This window comes from Ceratotherium simum, chromosome 27 (assembly GCF_057802395.1).
Source record: "Ceratotherium simum simum isolate JZ-2026a chromosome 27, ASM5780239v1, whole genome shotgun sequence".
Classification (NCBI taxonomy): Eukaryota; Metazoa; Chordata; class Mammalia; order Perissodactyla; family Rhinocerotidae; genus Ceratotherium; species Ceratotherium simum.
The window spans coordinates 9,257,359-9,272,958 of NC_141926.1; the positions used below are offsets into that span (position 1 = coordinate 9,257,359).

At 44.1% G+C, this 15,600-nt stretch overlaps 1 protein-coding gene across 7 annotated transcripts in view; it reads left to right on the forward strand.

The window, feature by feature from the left end:
- The window catches only part of HLCS (holocarboxylase synthetase), a 213,346-nt gene that overhangs the window by 15,418 nt on the left and 182,328 nt on the right, over positions 1-15,600 (forward strand). The window contains exons 1-2 of one of the 7 annotated variants that reach the window (XM_087418100.1): positions 9,627-9,841; positions 12,686-12,823. The exons of 1 other annotated variant lie outside the window; for it this stretch is intronic. In XM_087418100.1, coding sequence (XP_087274226.1) covers positions 9,647-9,841; positions 12,686-12,823 — 333 coding nt within the window. In that variant the 5' untranslated portion in view covers positions 9,627-9,646. Of the gene's footprint in view, positions 1-9,626; positions 9,842-10,023; positions 10,983-12,685; positions 12,824-15,600 lie in introns of those variants that run through there. 5 more of the 7 variants (XM_087418104.1, XM_087418105.1, XM_087418102.1 and 2 more) reach the window with 5 other exon arrangements.

Consider the following 15,600-nt stretch of genomic DNA (forward strand, 5'->3'; position numbering starts at 1 on the left):
CTCTTATAAGGACACCAGTCAGACTGGCTTAGGGCCTGTCCCATGTGACCTTGTTGTACCTTAATCACCAATGTCAAGGCCCTATCTCCAAATACAGTCACATTTTGAGGTACTGAGGGTTAGGATGTCAATAATAGAATTTTGGGAGGGGGTACACAATTCAGCCCATAACTCAGGAATAGAAACAGATAATGAATTTTGAAAGAACCCAAGGGAAGAGTTTCAGAAAGGACAGGGGCTGGCTCCTGGCCTGTTTTTTTCTCAGATCCACTCACCCACTGCCTCTTCCTTTTTCCTGATTCACAAGGAAGGAGGCTCTTTGAGGATCCTCTGCTGTTTGTCTTCCAGTGAGGTTCAGCCAAGGGGGTGGTAGAAGGCCAGAGGAATGGAGAAGCCAGGGGAATTTCCCCCTTCTCTCCAGCTCTGGCCAGGGCTCAGCAGGAGCTGTTTGCCCTGTGGCTCCATCTCCCACAGGACAGACCTGTGAGGTTGCGGCTTCCACCAGCTGACCCTGGCTCCTAGGCTGAGGTCGCTCCACCTCCTTGCTGTGCGTAGTGGCTTTCCGCTACTTCGCTGTCCAGTGTTGGGTGTGTGAGCCTCTTCATCATGTCTGTAGCCACTTCTCAATATTAAATCCCCTGTTTGAACATCTAGAGTGGTTTCTGTTTCCCTGACTGCTGGAGACACCACGGCCAGGAAGGCAAATGCTGCGGAAAGATGGAAGGATGAAAACTGGACATAGATCTTGGAGCAATGAGGGTAGAAGCTACAATTCTAGGGATGAAGAAGGGGATCTGTGTCAATCTGATGGGTTTATACCAATTCTAAGGTTTTAATTGGTACATACTTTTGAGATTGGGCATCGTTTCATGTTTATCGGCAAAAGGGGTATACTGTTTTTGAAGTGCTTATTCAAGTCGTTAGCACCCACTCTTTTTTTCTGACTTTTCTTATTGATTTGGAGTTCTTTATATACTGTATTCTAGATATGGATCTGTTATCAATTATTTGTGTTATCTCATAAAGGTTATCTGTCCTCATGTTCTCATTCCATGCCTTCTCATGTATCATGTTATCTGTTCTCCTTCCAGACTTGTCTTTTTCTTTTTTTTTGTGAGGAAGATCAGCCCTGAGCTAACATCCATGCCAATCCTCCTCTTTTTGCTGAGGAAGACCGGCCCTGAGCTAACATCCATGCCCATCTTCCTCCACTTTATATGGGACGCCGCCACAGCATGGCCTGATAAGCGGTGCATCAGTGTGCACCCAGGATCCGAACCCCGGGCTGCCAGCAGCGGAGCGTGCGCACTTAACCGCTACGCCACGGGGCTAGGCCCAGAACTTGTCTTTTTTATAGTGTCTCTTAACAGAGGTTCTTAATTTTAATGTGTCTTTTCCTTTAAAATCAGTGTTCTTAGTATCTTGATTAACTAGTCTTTCCTTATTTTGAGATCACAAAGATTCTATATTCTAAAAAACTTTATAGTTTTTTGTTTTTTAGTCACAAGATTTTTTTTTTTTTTTTGCTGAGGAAGATTTGCCCTGGGCTAACATCCATGCCCATCTTCCTCTACTTTACATGGGACACCGCCACAGCATGGCTTGACAAGCAGTGCTTTGGTGCGTGCCTGGGATCTGAACCTGCGAACCCCGGGCTGCCGAAGTGGAGTGCGTGCACTTAACTGCTATGCCACTGGGCCGGCCCCACAAGATTTTTTGAAATAAAGGGAACAAAGTCAATTCACTGTTAAAAAACAAAGCAAAACCAATTCCTGGACTTTTTCGATTCTTGTATGCCACACCTTCCCCATCTCTTTCCTTTTTCCTTTTTTTAACTTTTCTTCCTCCTAAAGTGCATCCTTTAGTGAGGATCTGCATGTGGTAAACTCTCTGAAGTCATTATATTTCTAAAAACATCTTCTTCTTTTTGGTCCTCAACTTGAATGATAGTCTGGGCAGATACACAGTTCTAGGCTGAGTTACTTTCTCTCAGTATTTTGAAGCTATTATTCCACTGTCTTCTCTCCAACTGCTCTAACTTGGGAAGTAATCTGTCTTCTTTCTCAGGTAACTTTGGAGAGTGACTCTTTCCTTGGTAGTCTTTAGTTCCACTCTGCAGAATCTAGGTTTCAATTTGTATTGATTACGTTTGGTATTTTGGGTTATTGTGGAAAATAAACTACACATCTGATTTAAAAGCAAAAACTACTCTGTAGGAGGGAAGGAGGGGTTTGCGTTTAGCACACCCCAGATCTTGAACACGTCAACCTCACAGGTGTTCTTTGCACACGACTGTGGCCTCACCTCTCTCCAGGAGGGGCCCAGCAGGGAAGGAGGGGCACCTTGTGACACAGGTAAGGGAGAGGGGACCTCATGATGCACAGTAGGGAGGGAAAGGTAGATCTTGTGGTCATGAGACTTCAATAGGCTATCTGAAAGCGGTCATAGTGTTTGCCCAGAAAAACATTTAGGATCTGTCATTTTCTGGAGCGTTTTCCTTTCTCTAATGACTGACACGTAGTACTGTCTTATATGGAGGGACAAATTTCCTCCTCCTCTGTGGACACAACACCCTCACACTTACATCTGTCTATTCATAGATACGCTTTTCCAGAGTCTATAACTGCTCTCCTTCATTAGAAGAGGGATGGACCGGGGTGAGAGGTGGGAAGGGTCCTCCTGCAGTGGATATTCAGCACCCGGGCCAGACCACAAGTTGTTCTTAAATTAAATTTCCTTTCCAGGTACTTCAATTGCCTGATTAAAGAATTCCTATAAACCTAGCAAATTAAACTTATCAGTATGGCAAACCTGATCTTCTCTTAGATGTTTCAATACTGTTCAGAAACTTAGTAAGATTTCAGTTTAAAAGCAAGTACCTGTTTCAAATAAGTTACAAGGCTGTCTAAAACAGCCACATTCTCTAACACATTTCAGGTGTATAAATACCAAACACTCATAGATACCTTATTAATCCAGAAATGTAAATCTATGGTTTTGGCTCTTCCAAGCCTTTCTATACTTAACTCAAAATTTTATTGGATTAGGAGATGGATGCTTTATTTTTTTTTTTTTGGTGAGGAAGATTAGCCCTGAGCTAATCCTCCTCTTTTTGCTGAGGAAGATTGTCCCTGAGTTAACATCTGTGCCCATCTTCCTCTATTTTGTATGTGGGTTGCCGCCATAGCATGGCTTGATGAGTGGTGTGTAGGTTCGTGCCTGGGATCCGAAACTGCAAACTCTGCGCCACCAAAGCGGAGTGCTTGAACTTAACCGCTATGCCACTGGGCTGGCCCCTGGCTGTTCCTTAAGAAAACGGTTACTGTCCCAGTTGACTGAGATCATTTATCATTGGAGATTTTTGCTGAGTCATTAATGAGACACTGAATTGCCACCTACTGTCAATATGTCAGTGACCGTGTAATCTCAAAAAGCATGATCACTTAGCCCCTCTCAGGATTCAGGTCCCAGCATTACTTATTTCTGCCTGCTCAGAGCAGCCTGCAGCTCCCACACAGGCTGATCAATTCTCAAGATACATTGAATTTTTAAGATCTCTGGACCTCATGACATCTTGTACTTTCTCACAGTGTTAGGACCATCTAGTTCTTCAGCAGCCTTAAAACGAGATCTGACTGAATTCCGGTTATGTCACATGGCTCTCTCTGCTTTGGCACACAGCTTATGGTGTCTTTGTACTGGTGCTCCTTTGGGTCAGAAACAGCCTTCTAAAGGAAGAATTTACAATTTACTAATCTTCACCAATATAATAAATGAGTCAATAATACAAACGTAACCAGATAATAAGACTCAACCATAAGATATTTTATTCTACATTCTTGGACAATACTTAAACTTTTATTGTGGCTCATCATGGACTCACGGCTCTTCATAAATTTGATGCATTTCAATTTGGTACTCAGATTATCCTCATTTGGCGAGTGGGGGTTCCTTTGGGTTGGGTCCAGTATCCTTTTGACATGACCCTATTTTTCTTTGAAGCTTTCCTGATTTCTAGCATGAGGTGTCCCGGCTTATCAGGCACCTCCCCTAACACCTGAATTGGCCATTTCTCCAAGGATCTCTGGTTCTTTTTTAGTGGAAAAAAATAGCATGCATACCAGGATCTGAGCACTAGGGTGCATTTTGGGGTAAAGTTACTCTGAGGCCACCTCAGTGAACAAAACTAGAAAAGCTATTTCTTTTTCTCTTTAAGACATGAGTTCACATGAACTATTTTCAATAGTTTGAGGTGTTCTAACTTAAAATTCTCTTGATCCTCTCATTTTATCTTCTCTTTATGTTGAATAATAAAATTGCTTTTTGCTTGATTTGACAATATGATTGTTCTAAAACAATGTGATATTAATATGATCATTAAAGCTACTCAGTAGAGATCCAGGTTTTCTGCCCAGTTCCTTTGGTTCTCAGTGTCCCAGTAAGGATATAGTAATTCATCATCTCTCATTCAGTGCAGCTCTTCAAATATTTATCTGATGGAGAGTTCAGTTCCATAGTTTCATTTTGCTTTCAACTTGAGGGTACTGGTGGTATTATAATAGCAGATAGTTTTAAGTCCTTAGAAGGTGGTAGAATTTAGCAAGCAGTCCCCAGACCCCTTCAGATGCTGAATTACGGCAGGAGGGGAGAGGAGGGTCCGTCTTGCCATTCCGTTTTAAAATCAGCCATTTTACAACATTCTGTAAAAGTTTTATTTCATCACTACTGCGTCCATCTACTGTCACTTAAAACATGGTTAAAAGAGTCATATATGTGTGATCTCTAGCCAGACTGGTTCTGCCTATTATTTAATTTCTGATATTAGAATGCACACATTTTACACAGTTGGTAAATATATTTTAACTATACTCAATCCAGTCTTAAAACCTAGATCTAGGGCTGGCCCCATGGCTTAGTGGTTAAGTGCACGCACTCCGCTACTGGCAGCCTGGGTTCAGATCCCGGGCGCGCACCGACGCACCGCTTGTCTGGCCGTGCTGAGGCGGCGTCCCACATACAGCAACTAGAAAGATGTGCAACTATGACATACAACTATCTACTGGGGCTTTGGGGAGACAAAGGGAAAAAATAAATAAATAAAAATTGCAGTTAAGCAAGTTAATTATAAAAAAAAATCTTAAAAAAACAAAAACCTAGATCTTTAAAAATATATGTAACAGTCTCTTTTTTTTTTTTATAATTTTATTTATTTATTTTTCCCCCAAAGCCCCAGTAGATAGTTGTATGTCATAGCTGCACATCCTTCTAGTTGCTGTACGTGGGACGCGGCCTCAGCATGGCGGGAGAAGCGGTGCATCCGTCCGCGCCCGGGATCTGAAGCCGGGCTGCCAGTAGTGAAGCGTGCGCACTTAACCACTAAGCCACGGGGCCGGCCCCTGTAACAGTCTCTTAACAATTTAATATAGTATGTTACATATTGTTATACCAAGATTTATAGTGAATACATTCAAACATTTCTCTCAGTTAGCATTATCTTGACGAGTCGACGTTTACTTTTACTGCAGGGAGATCAGGGAGCTAGCTATTATTTTGGCATTCCATATAATTAAGAAATAATGACACATTACATATAGGCTCTGAAGGTTTTATGCGAAAGCATCTTTTAATTTTTGGGTCAAAATTCCCATCTTGCCTTTACTATAATCCATATTTTTAATTACAGACAACTCTGGTGTAGAACTCAGAGTCCTTTTGATAAATATAAAACTTCCAAAAGCAATAATAGAAAAATAACCAAAGTTTATCAAAATAAAATGCAATTAAATAAAAAATTTAATATAAAATTTTCCCATTTGGAATAAATGCTTTTAAAAATTGGGATTCCAGGGGCCGGCCTGGTGGCGTAGCGGTTAAGTTCGTGCACTTCTTCAGTGGCCCGGTGTTCGCGTGTTCGGATCTGGGGTGGGGACCGACGCACCGCTTATCAAGCCATGCTGTGGCGGCGTCCCATATAAAGTAGAGGAAGATGGGCACAGATGTTAGCCCAGGGCCAATCTTCCTCAGCAAAAAAGAGGAGGATTGGCAACAGATGTTAGCTCAGGGCTAATCTTCCTCACACACACACAAAAAATTGGGATTCCAAAATTAATCTTTGACCGAGGGTAGTGGTGGTTGGCTTCATCCCTACTTTTATACGGCCTGGGCATTTGCTAGTCAGCAAGATTTAAAATGACAACTTTTTCCCCCTTTGAGGCCCTGATTAGTGCCCAAGCCTCTAATCTATTCTTTCTCTCATAGTTTGCTTCCATCAGTCCAAAACTGCATTTTTCTTTTTGAGTTTAAACAAATAATAAAAAAAAAATTATTGGTTTAAAATAGTTTAACTCACTTAACTTTTAACTACATATGCAGATAATCACACTGACACTTTCTGGCTAATAAACACACATACCACAGACAATCAAATATTCAAAGAAAAGCTCTTTACATTTTATATTTTTTACCAACAAAAGCCTCATGATTTCAATTAAGTATCTATTTAAATTATTTTTTCATCGGGCACTTTTTCAAACAGACGGTCATTCTTGAGACCCTGGGATCTCTGAATATCATTTGTTTTTAACATTCCAACACTGTTGTAGAGTGAATAAATTCTTTTATCTGTAAAACAGAGACTATATACTTTAACTGCTAAAAGTGAACTGTTTACAGTTACAGCTATTTAAATTTCAGCATCTACTCAATGCTTCCTACTAGACTGGGATTCTTTGTTTCAAAAACAAACTGTCCTTCCCAGCTCTGACCATTAGATTAGCGTGCGGAATACTTTCCACGTTCAGACAGAACTAATGTCAGTATTAAGCTTCTTCTGGGGAAGAGCAGTCATTCATCTGATGGGGGGCAGGACAGCTTCCACTAGGGGAGTGATACTCTTTTGGTTAACACCGCCTTGTGCCCAAATCATCATTTCCAGGCCATACCTCCTACGGGCGGGAGACTAGAGACTGTGAGTCAGGGAAGGCTTTTCCTGGAAAGAGCCAGTCATTTTGATGGGGTAATAAGGTGGTTTTCAGTGGCTGGCTGGTGACTGCTCCTTCCTTCCTGAATTGACTTTCTTATAAATAATGAAGTCTTGGTTTTATTTTTTTTATTTTATTATTTTTTAATTTTATATTTATTTTTTCCCCCAAAACCCCAGCAGATAGTTGCATGTCACAGCTGCACATCCTTCCAGCCGCTGTATGCGGGACGCGGCCTCAGCACGGCCGGAGAAGCGGTGCGCCGATGCGCGCCGGGGACCCGAACCCGGGCGGAGCCTGCACACCCAACCGCCAAGCCACGGGGCCGGCCCCTGAAGTCTTGCTTTTAAATTCCTAGTCTGTGGTCTTATTCTCCACAACAATTTGGAAGAGTCTTGTTAACAGTCTAGAGCATCCCAGACCCAGGGAATGACAGGTCTTTAGCAGTGCTTCTCAAACTTTGTGTTTGTGAATTACCTGGAGGTTTTGTTAAACTGCAGATGCTGATTCAGTGGGTCTGGGGTGATGCCTGGGATTCTGCGTTTCTTGCAAGCTCCCAAGTGATGCCCACGCTGCTGGTCCAAGGACCACACTTTAAGTAGCGAGGGACTACAGGATGTGAATCAGGTCACACACAGTAAGATCTCCTCATGTCTTATTTTTGCATCCTTCCCCTTTTCCTTTGCTGTCTGGGGATGAAGCTAAGCTCCATCCTTGAGCCTTCATCATTTTAGGTAGGATCATAAACAGCCTGTCATGTGACTGTTTAACTTCTCTTACTCCTCCCCTTCTATCTGCCTTCCCATATTCTCTCCGGGTGTGAATGGTATCAGTGCTCCTCAATCCAAGGGTCAGGAAGGGACCTCACCCCCTTCTCAGTTCATGCTGATGCACTGTGGTCCCCATTCTTTACAACCCAGAACTGGTGTACAGGATTGACTCCCACATTTTCCCATGTCTTCTGAGACTATGCCATCTTGAAGCATCTAAGGGCCAACATGGAAAGTTCCCATCCTGGCGAGATGGAGTTGTGGTGTCTGTGGGAAGGTGAGGTTGCAAAGCTCTTAAGGGACTTGGAAAAACTGGAGATGCTTGTGACCTTCAAGTAAAGAGATGACCTCTCCATACCTAGCAGGGGTGGAGAGACTCGTTCTTTAGAGCAATAATTTAGCAAACTCCAAGAATGCTACCTGAAGGGTTTGTCCAGTAAAACAATAGGGATTATCATTTTGTTAAGTTTGTTCATCATCTAATTCCTGACTTGTAGCCCAGTGTTATCAGGGAGGGGCTGAGCCCCGAGGGGACTCCCTCATTTCTCCAGTGACACAATTTTAAGTCTTGTTACCATGCAGGAACCCACTTCCCAACCGCCACTGTCCTGTAGGGAAGTGTAGGATATGGCTTCAGCTCTGCTCATTGCTTCTGGTCCTTCTTCTCTTTCTGGTCCACTGTGATACTTACTTTGTTTTTGAGCCCAATTATTTCTTTTGGATTCTCTCTCTTTTTAAATCTATCATTGCTATGTGCAAGGGGGAGAATTTATTATGTCATCTGACAAGAAGTCTGAGGTTCTGAAGTGGGTTTTCTGTACTGCCATCTTAAAGCAGATGCATAAATGTCAGGGTACTTTAAAAATCTGTCCTTGAATTAAATAAGACTTGGGAGTGATGTACCTGATTGCTCTGACTGCATTATGCCACTCACTCACAGCAAAGGCCAGTATAGGAAGCAACTCAGTGAAAATCTTTGCTCTGCTTCAGAGTTGACGAGGGCATTGTTCTTTACATACTGCCTTTGGAAAAAAATGAGGTTTCACGGGAGAGATCTCATGTCGGCATGAGGAATAATTAAGCTTCTCTTAGGGGACAAGAATACTGTGAATCATAATTGATGTTTCCCTTTTTCTACTGGTCTTAGGATGCTCACCGTCAAATTGGTGACCCACATGTACAAGAACAGGCAGCCTTTTTAGTGATGATCTGTCTTCAACTTGTTTCCTGCCCTTATTTTAAAATATATTGAGTCTAGAAATATATATATTATTGCATTGTATGAATTTATCTTAAAATCCTTTTTGCATGAAGGCCTAGTATCATCTAATGAAAACAGCTTCATCTTATTTTCCCAAGTGGACCTGGGAGAGGCTGTGTGTGTTAGGCCACTGACTCCAGGTATGGTGCTGGTTAATTAGTGTTATAAACATAGACACAGCCCCTTCCTCAATCTGCCTCCCACTCCTCAAGGAAGGGAGGCTGGACTCTGGCTTAAACAGGCCAGGCAGCCATTTGGCCTACCCACCCCGGTCCCTAACCTGTCACCCCCCCCATATCGCCTGCCTTCTCCCCCCATCACATTATCCCCCCACCCCCACCCCGGGGAGCCTCTCCCTGTCCCCTGCCACTCTCCTCCCCCTGCGCGGCCTCCCTTCTCCCTGTATCACGCCCCCATTCCCTCGGCGTGGCCTCCCTTCTCCATCCATCAGCCCCCGCAGCCTCCCTTCTCCCTCCGTCGCCCGCCTCCCCGCGGCCTCTCCCCGGCGGCGCGGCCTCTTCCGGCCGGCGGGAGGGCGGGGACGGGCGGCAGGGCGGCGCCGGGCGCCGGGGGCGGGGCCGGGTCGGTGGTGCGAGCGTCCCGGGCCCGCGCCCGCCGCCGCCGGCCGGCCGGCCATGCTCATCACGCTGTGCTACCTGTACCTGTGGGCGCGCTGGGGGCGCCGGCCGGCCGCGCTCGTGCGCACCACGGTGCAGCGGCTGCGCGCCTCGCGCTGCTCCTTCACCTTCTGCGGCGCGGCCGCGCGGCCCCGGGGCGCCCGCGTGTGCCTGAGCCGCGGCGGCCGCGTCTTCTGCGTCGGCGAGAGCCAGGTGGGCGGGCGCGGGGCGCGGGCGGGGCGGGGCCGGCGGGGGGCGCGGCCTCGGGCGGGGGGCGAGCCGGAAGCGCCCGCCGGCACCGCGGCTCCGCCCCGGGCTGTCCGGGCCGCGGGCGTGGGGTCCCGGGAGGGTCGGGCTCCCCCGCGCGCGACTTCCACGGGAGCCCGGAGGAGGGGACCAGAGATTCGAAACCGACCGGCGACCGGGTCGCCTCTCCATGGCGAGTGTATAGACGCGTGGCTCCTGGCATTCCACATGGGCGTGTACCTGTGTGCCTGGGCGATGGCGATTAGCGCCTGAACTCCAGTGCGGTGCCCACCCAGAGTCCCTTTCCTGACATCCTCGCCTCCGCTGTGGGCTGGAGTTTGGCTGAATTCAGAGAAACTTAAATCCTCAGCTTTCTGGCACATATCTCCGGGGTGACAGAAACTGCCTTGTCCCCCTCTCCTGTGTCAGTGGGACATTTACCACCCAGGGCACCCCACTGATTGCCTTTGCATCTTTTTTATTTCGGTTTGCGCACAGGCTTTGTTTTTTGGCCCAGTATTTAGCCTGGTGGCTCAAGTTCAGCCGGCTGTGTCACCCACAGTGTCGCTTGGGCCGATCGTTTAACCCCTGCAAAACCTCTGCTCTCTTTCTGTAAAAGGGAACAACAGTTCTTTCCATTCAGCTATTGGAAATGGACTTGACTTCACAGTGCTGTTTTGTGCAAATTTCCATCGACATCACTAATATTTTCGTTAACGTTTTAGTGTTTTGCTTTCGATCGGTTTCTTGCCCTTTCCTCTTCCTTCTGGAAAGTTGGCTCACTTTTAGCGTTAAAGTGAGATTTTTCTGTGTGTGTAAAACCATAACGCCCGTGTGGGAATTAAAATCTTATCTCTGGTTTGAATATTTTGTTGAGGTTATGCTCAGGTATGGGATTATACTGTGCTGCCAGCAAATCAGAAATACCCTTACTTGCTAGTATACAATCACAAACAGGAAATGAGTAACTGTTTTCTCACTTCTGAGAGAGTGCGTCTCTAGTACCACCCAGACGCAAGGGGAAGCCGTTCATTCATTACATACAGTGGAGCCTGAGGGCAGGAGGGCTTAATTCTCTCAAGGAACCCTGATTGAGAAAGATAACAAAGTAAGGAGAAATGGCGGGGTGGGTTTTTCTATTGCAGTGGTTTCCAAACTGGGTGCATTTACTTAAAAGATAGCCTCTAAGGTTTAGATTAGCGTAGAAATTTTGAACTTTCAAAAATACTGAGATGTAAATGCCTTTCATTTTCTTGGAAGTTGAGCATCTCCATGACTTGATTGGTCTTCTGTTAACCATAACTGATGCTTCACTCCAGCCTGGTTCGGGGGCACCCTGGCCAAACCTGGCTTTCAGGGGTTCTGTAAGGCTCTGTGCTCTGGCTCTTTGCGAAGTTCTTTGCCTCACCCTAGATCTTTGCCCAGACATCACTCTCACAGAGATTTTTCCCTCGGTCTCCAGACTAGAGGGGACCGCCCTGCTCTGTGTCCTCATAGACTTTAAATCACAGCTCAGATTTCCAGTCTTTATCTTTTTCTCCCCTGGAACTGGGTCTCTTTAGCTCAGCAGCTTGACCTGTAATAGTTGCTCAGCATTTCAGTGAATGAAGGAGTGTTTAGTGGTTGTTGGGTTTAAACTCTGATGTTTAAGGCCTACAATTGGAAAGCTTGACAATTTATTTGTGATTAGCTGCTGTTATTTTAAAATGTAAAATATCATGGGGCTGCTGATTTGGGTCAGTGGGTACCTTGTTACCAGTCTACCTGGACTGAAGGAACTTTACAAAACTGAATCTTAAGCCTTTGTTGTCTCCATATTTTACATATTTAAAATCAGATGCGTAAGTACTGAACGTGTATGTTTATATAATTGAAGGTCCCACAATGATTGATAAGTGTAACTAAAAATAGTTGAAACAAACTGGAAATTTTAATCTTTTTGTTTAATATATATATATTTTCGGTTTACGTGGACAATTTGTTTTTTGTTTTTAACTACTATATTGTTAATTATGTTTACCCATGGAGAGGAGTTTTTTCTTCTCCAAATTTTCATTCATTCATTATTCCCACAGATACTTGTTAAGCATCTACCATGTGCGGGGTTACTAGGCCTGGTGAAAACAGCTTGTGATCTTCCCAGCAAGGGCAGATTTGAACTGATCAGCAACACTATGGAGCCTGACCCAAATGCCTTTTTTTTTTTGTTGGTGGTGATAAGGCATGGCCCCCACAGCCTTAGATTTCAGCTTTTTCTGCTCTGACTGTGCCTTGTTTTTAGTGGGTTAAAGCCTTTTAGAATTACTGTCATTTTAGAGAGATTTCAGCAAGGAGAGCTGAGATAAATGGACATATCCAGTCTGCTAACCATCTCGATGCTATAATGGCCAGAGGAAATGGAAGAACAGCTCTTCAGGCTTCTGTTAGTCAGGCTTCTGTCAACCAGTATGCCCTTCTGAGCCTCCTCATCTTTAAGTGTGCTTCCCAGTTGTAATTTGGAAAGCTCTTACGTACTCTGAGCAGTGAGGGCTGGGGAGGATAAGCCAAGTTTCAGAATTCATTGCTTGATGACAAATATCTAGAGATGTTAAAACTTTCTTGAGTCATGGAGGGGATGTTGCAGCTGTTGCAATAGTTCCAGCTCAGTAAGAAACACAGGGTTAACGTGCTCTATGGGAGTGAGTCAGATAACCTTATTTAGATCCTGCCTGGAATTACAGAGGAGGGGATGTCCAGGGTGTTGATATAAGTGTCAGTTGTGGTTAGGAGTGGTATTGAATCCTTTTTTGTTGTTTCTTTCCCTCTATCCAGTCCATTGATGACTTGAACAAATGGGCCCTATTTCTTGTTTCTCCTTTTATACTTGAGGCCGAACACATAGCATTTGTGACAGAGAGCATTTGGGTGCAAGGTGAGAATTTACAGAGACCATCTTCCTCTTCAGAAACTGTGAGTAACATGTTTTTCACTTGTGTACCATAAGGAAACCGTGTCTTAATCAAAACTGAATTTGTTTTTTATGAGTGCTCTTTCCCAGCCTTTGTGACTCCGACTCCCCTTCTTTTTTGGATGTTTTGGAATAAAAAAAATATTAGTAAAATTACTTTCACCTGTTTCTTTTTACTTTTTTTTGTGATTAGACTTATATTTAAATTCTCTAGTGGGATTGGCCTATAAAAATATTACTTTATTGTGCTGTCCTTGTCTTATTATCAAGGATACAGAAACTCATAACATGAGCTGGGAAGTATTCCCTCTTTTTTTTAACCTCTGAAAGAGATTTTTTTCTTTTTTCTTTTTTCTTTTTTAATGTGGCTGCTAGAAAATTCAAAACCACCTTTGGCTTGGGTTTGTGGCTCACACTGTGCTCCCATCACTTTAGCTGCAGGGGAGGTTGAGAAATGTAGTCCATAGCTGGACAGCTGTGGGGTCAGCGAAAACCTGTGGGGTCAGCGAAAACCTGAAGTTCTCTTACTATACGGGAGAAAGACAAGATTAGATATTGGGGGCTAATGAACATCTCTGCCACAGTTATCTCATTTAACTTATGTTCTAAGGAAAAGTTAATCAAGATCTTGCTTAATAGCAATTACTGAATTCTTAATTTTCTGGGGTAGAAAGATGCCTACCCACCAAGGAAGACAGCTACTATCTGGTTAACTCATTTTATTTATGATAAATGAGTTAACATTTGCATTTTGTGGGGCTCTTCTGAATCTATGTATGTATTTTTCACCTAACTCTGAAGTCATTTGAGTTTAACAGGATCCTAAGATATTAAGTAGAAAATACATATGTAAGGAAGACTTTCGAACTTGATGAGATCTTATATTCTTTCATGTCTTTAGACTGGAACTCGTACAGATATTTAAAGTGATATCTTTTGAATTTTGAATATCTCAAATGGCTTTCATTAGTGATCACTCTACAGATACCAACAACAAATAAATGAATCTTAGGAATTCAGTTAAAAAAAATGTAGCATTCACATATTCATATTTTTACTTATTCATTTATTAACAGATATTTATTAAATATCTGCTGTGTTCCAGTTGTTTTGCTAGGTGCCATAATAAATACCAGTTCAGCTCAGTTGAATACAGCTTCAGCTCAGTTTTCAAAATCTTTGGTACTGATAGTAGCAGTCCTGTTTAGTAAGAATTGATGACCCAAAGAACTTACACAATTCTTTTGTTGTAGAAAGTTCACTTATGTTCCTTGTACTCTATCAAGGCATTCATGCGTTCATCCAAGGTTTACTGTGTGCCGTTATATGCTGGGTCGTGTGCTAGGGCTGGAGGTACATGTCATATGGAGATGAAAGATGTGTTCAGAGATGACAGTCCCTGTCATCTCAAGGAGCTCACAGTGTGGGAGAGAAGACAGCTAAGTAAATGAACCATTAAAGTTCACCATGACAAGTGCCCTGGGAAGGCACAGAGAGGGAGTGGTGGCGAACCCATCTAGATAGGGTGAGGTCAGGAGGGACTTTCCAGGGGGAGGTAATAATCTGAGTTTTAAAGGAAAAACAGGAATTAGATGAAGAGGGAGGAAGGGGCTTCCCAGGTACAGAGTGTTTGCACCTGGGAACTGTACATGGTTGGTACAATTAGTGTCTACGTTAACATGAGTTGGGGGAATGGCCCGAGGTAAGGCCAGAGGGGAAAGATGGGGCTGGAGTATTGTGTGGGAAATGACCTTGATGCAGTGGTAGCTTCCAGGAACATGACCAGCCAGGCCATCCAAGCCGTCACAGAAGAGAGAGGCTCGCAGACCAAGCGAAGATGCTCAAATCGCACCATTTATTAAATCAATTCAAAACACCAGCAAGAAACAAGTGGAGAGCTCTGGGGTAGGTTAATGCTTAGGATGGGGTGCCTGAGGGATGCAAGGACCACACCCCTGAGTCCTGGGCTATGCAGTGTTCACATGTCCTGCCTCTGCTGTGTCAGCCTTCCCTGGCAAGGGTGTGGTTATAAGGACCAGAGTTGAGGGTAAACACGGGCTCGGCAGATGGAGGGTGCCCGTTGCCGGCACACTTGCTCTCTTGGAGACACTTGGGACACGTGTGCCTGGGAGATCTGTGGCTTCCCACTGGTCTGTTCAGAAGCAGTGCTTTTTATCTGTTTCTAGGCAGAATATACGTGGGGCCCTAATGGGTGGCCGACTTAGGGACGGCATAACTGTCAGTCTGGAGGTGGCGTGATTTGTGTCTTCCTAATATTTACAGTTTATTTGGTCTGTCCATGACTTTCTGCCTAGGAGTAATACTCTCTTTTGTTCTGTCCTTTTCTGTTCAACACACACACGTTCCATTTATTTCATCTGTCTTGAGCATGTCTTACTAGTTACCAACTTAATGTATCTGATGAGTTTCATCCATGCTGTTTTTGCTTCCTATGTAGTAGAATTGAATATTCTTTAATAGTATGACAAATACACATAATACACAGATCGAATAAGGTTTATATGCACTGATTAGGGATTTGGACTTTATCCTAGGGGCAGTAGGCCAAAACTCCTTTTTTCTTTTTAAAGCCGAATGATCAGATTTGTGCTTTTGAAAAATCAGGATCAGGCAGATTGGAGCGAGTGGGTCGGAGGAAAGCAAACCTGGAACAGATTGTTCTCCACATGGGAAATGAGAAAGGCCTGAAGAGTACTGGTAGGAAGGGTGAGCTGGAGACAGATGTACGAGGCTTTTGGAAGATGATGAGGGGTTCAGG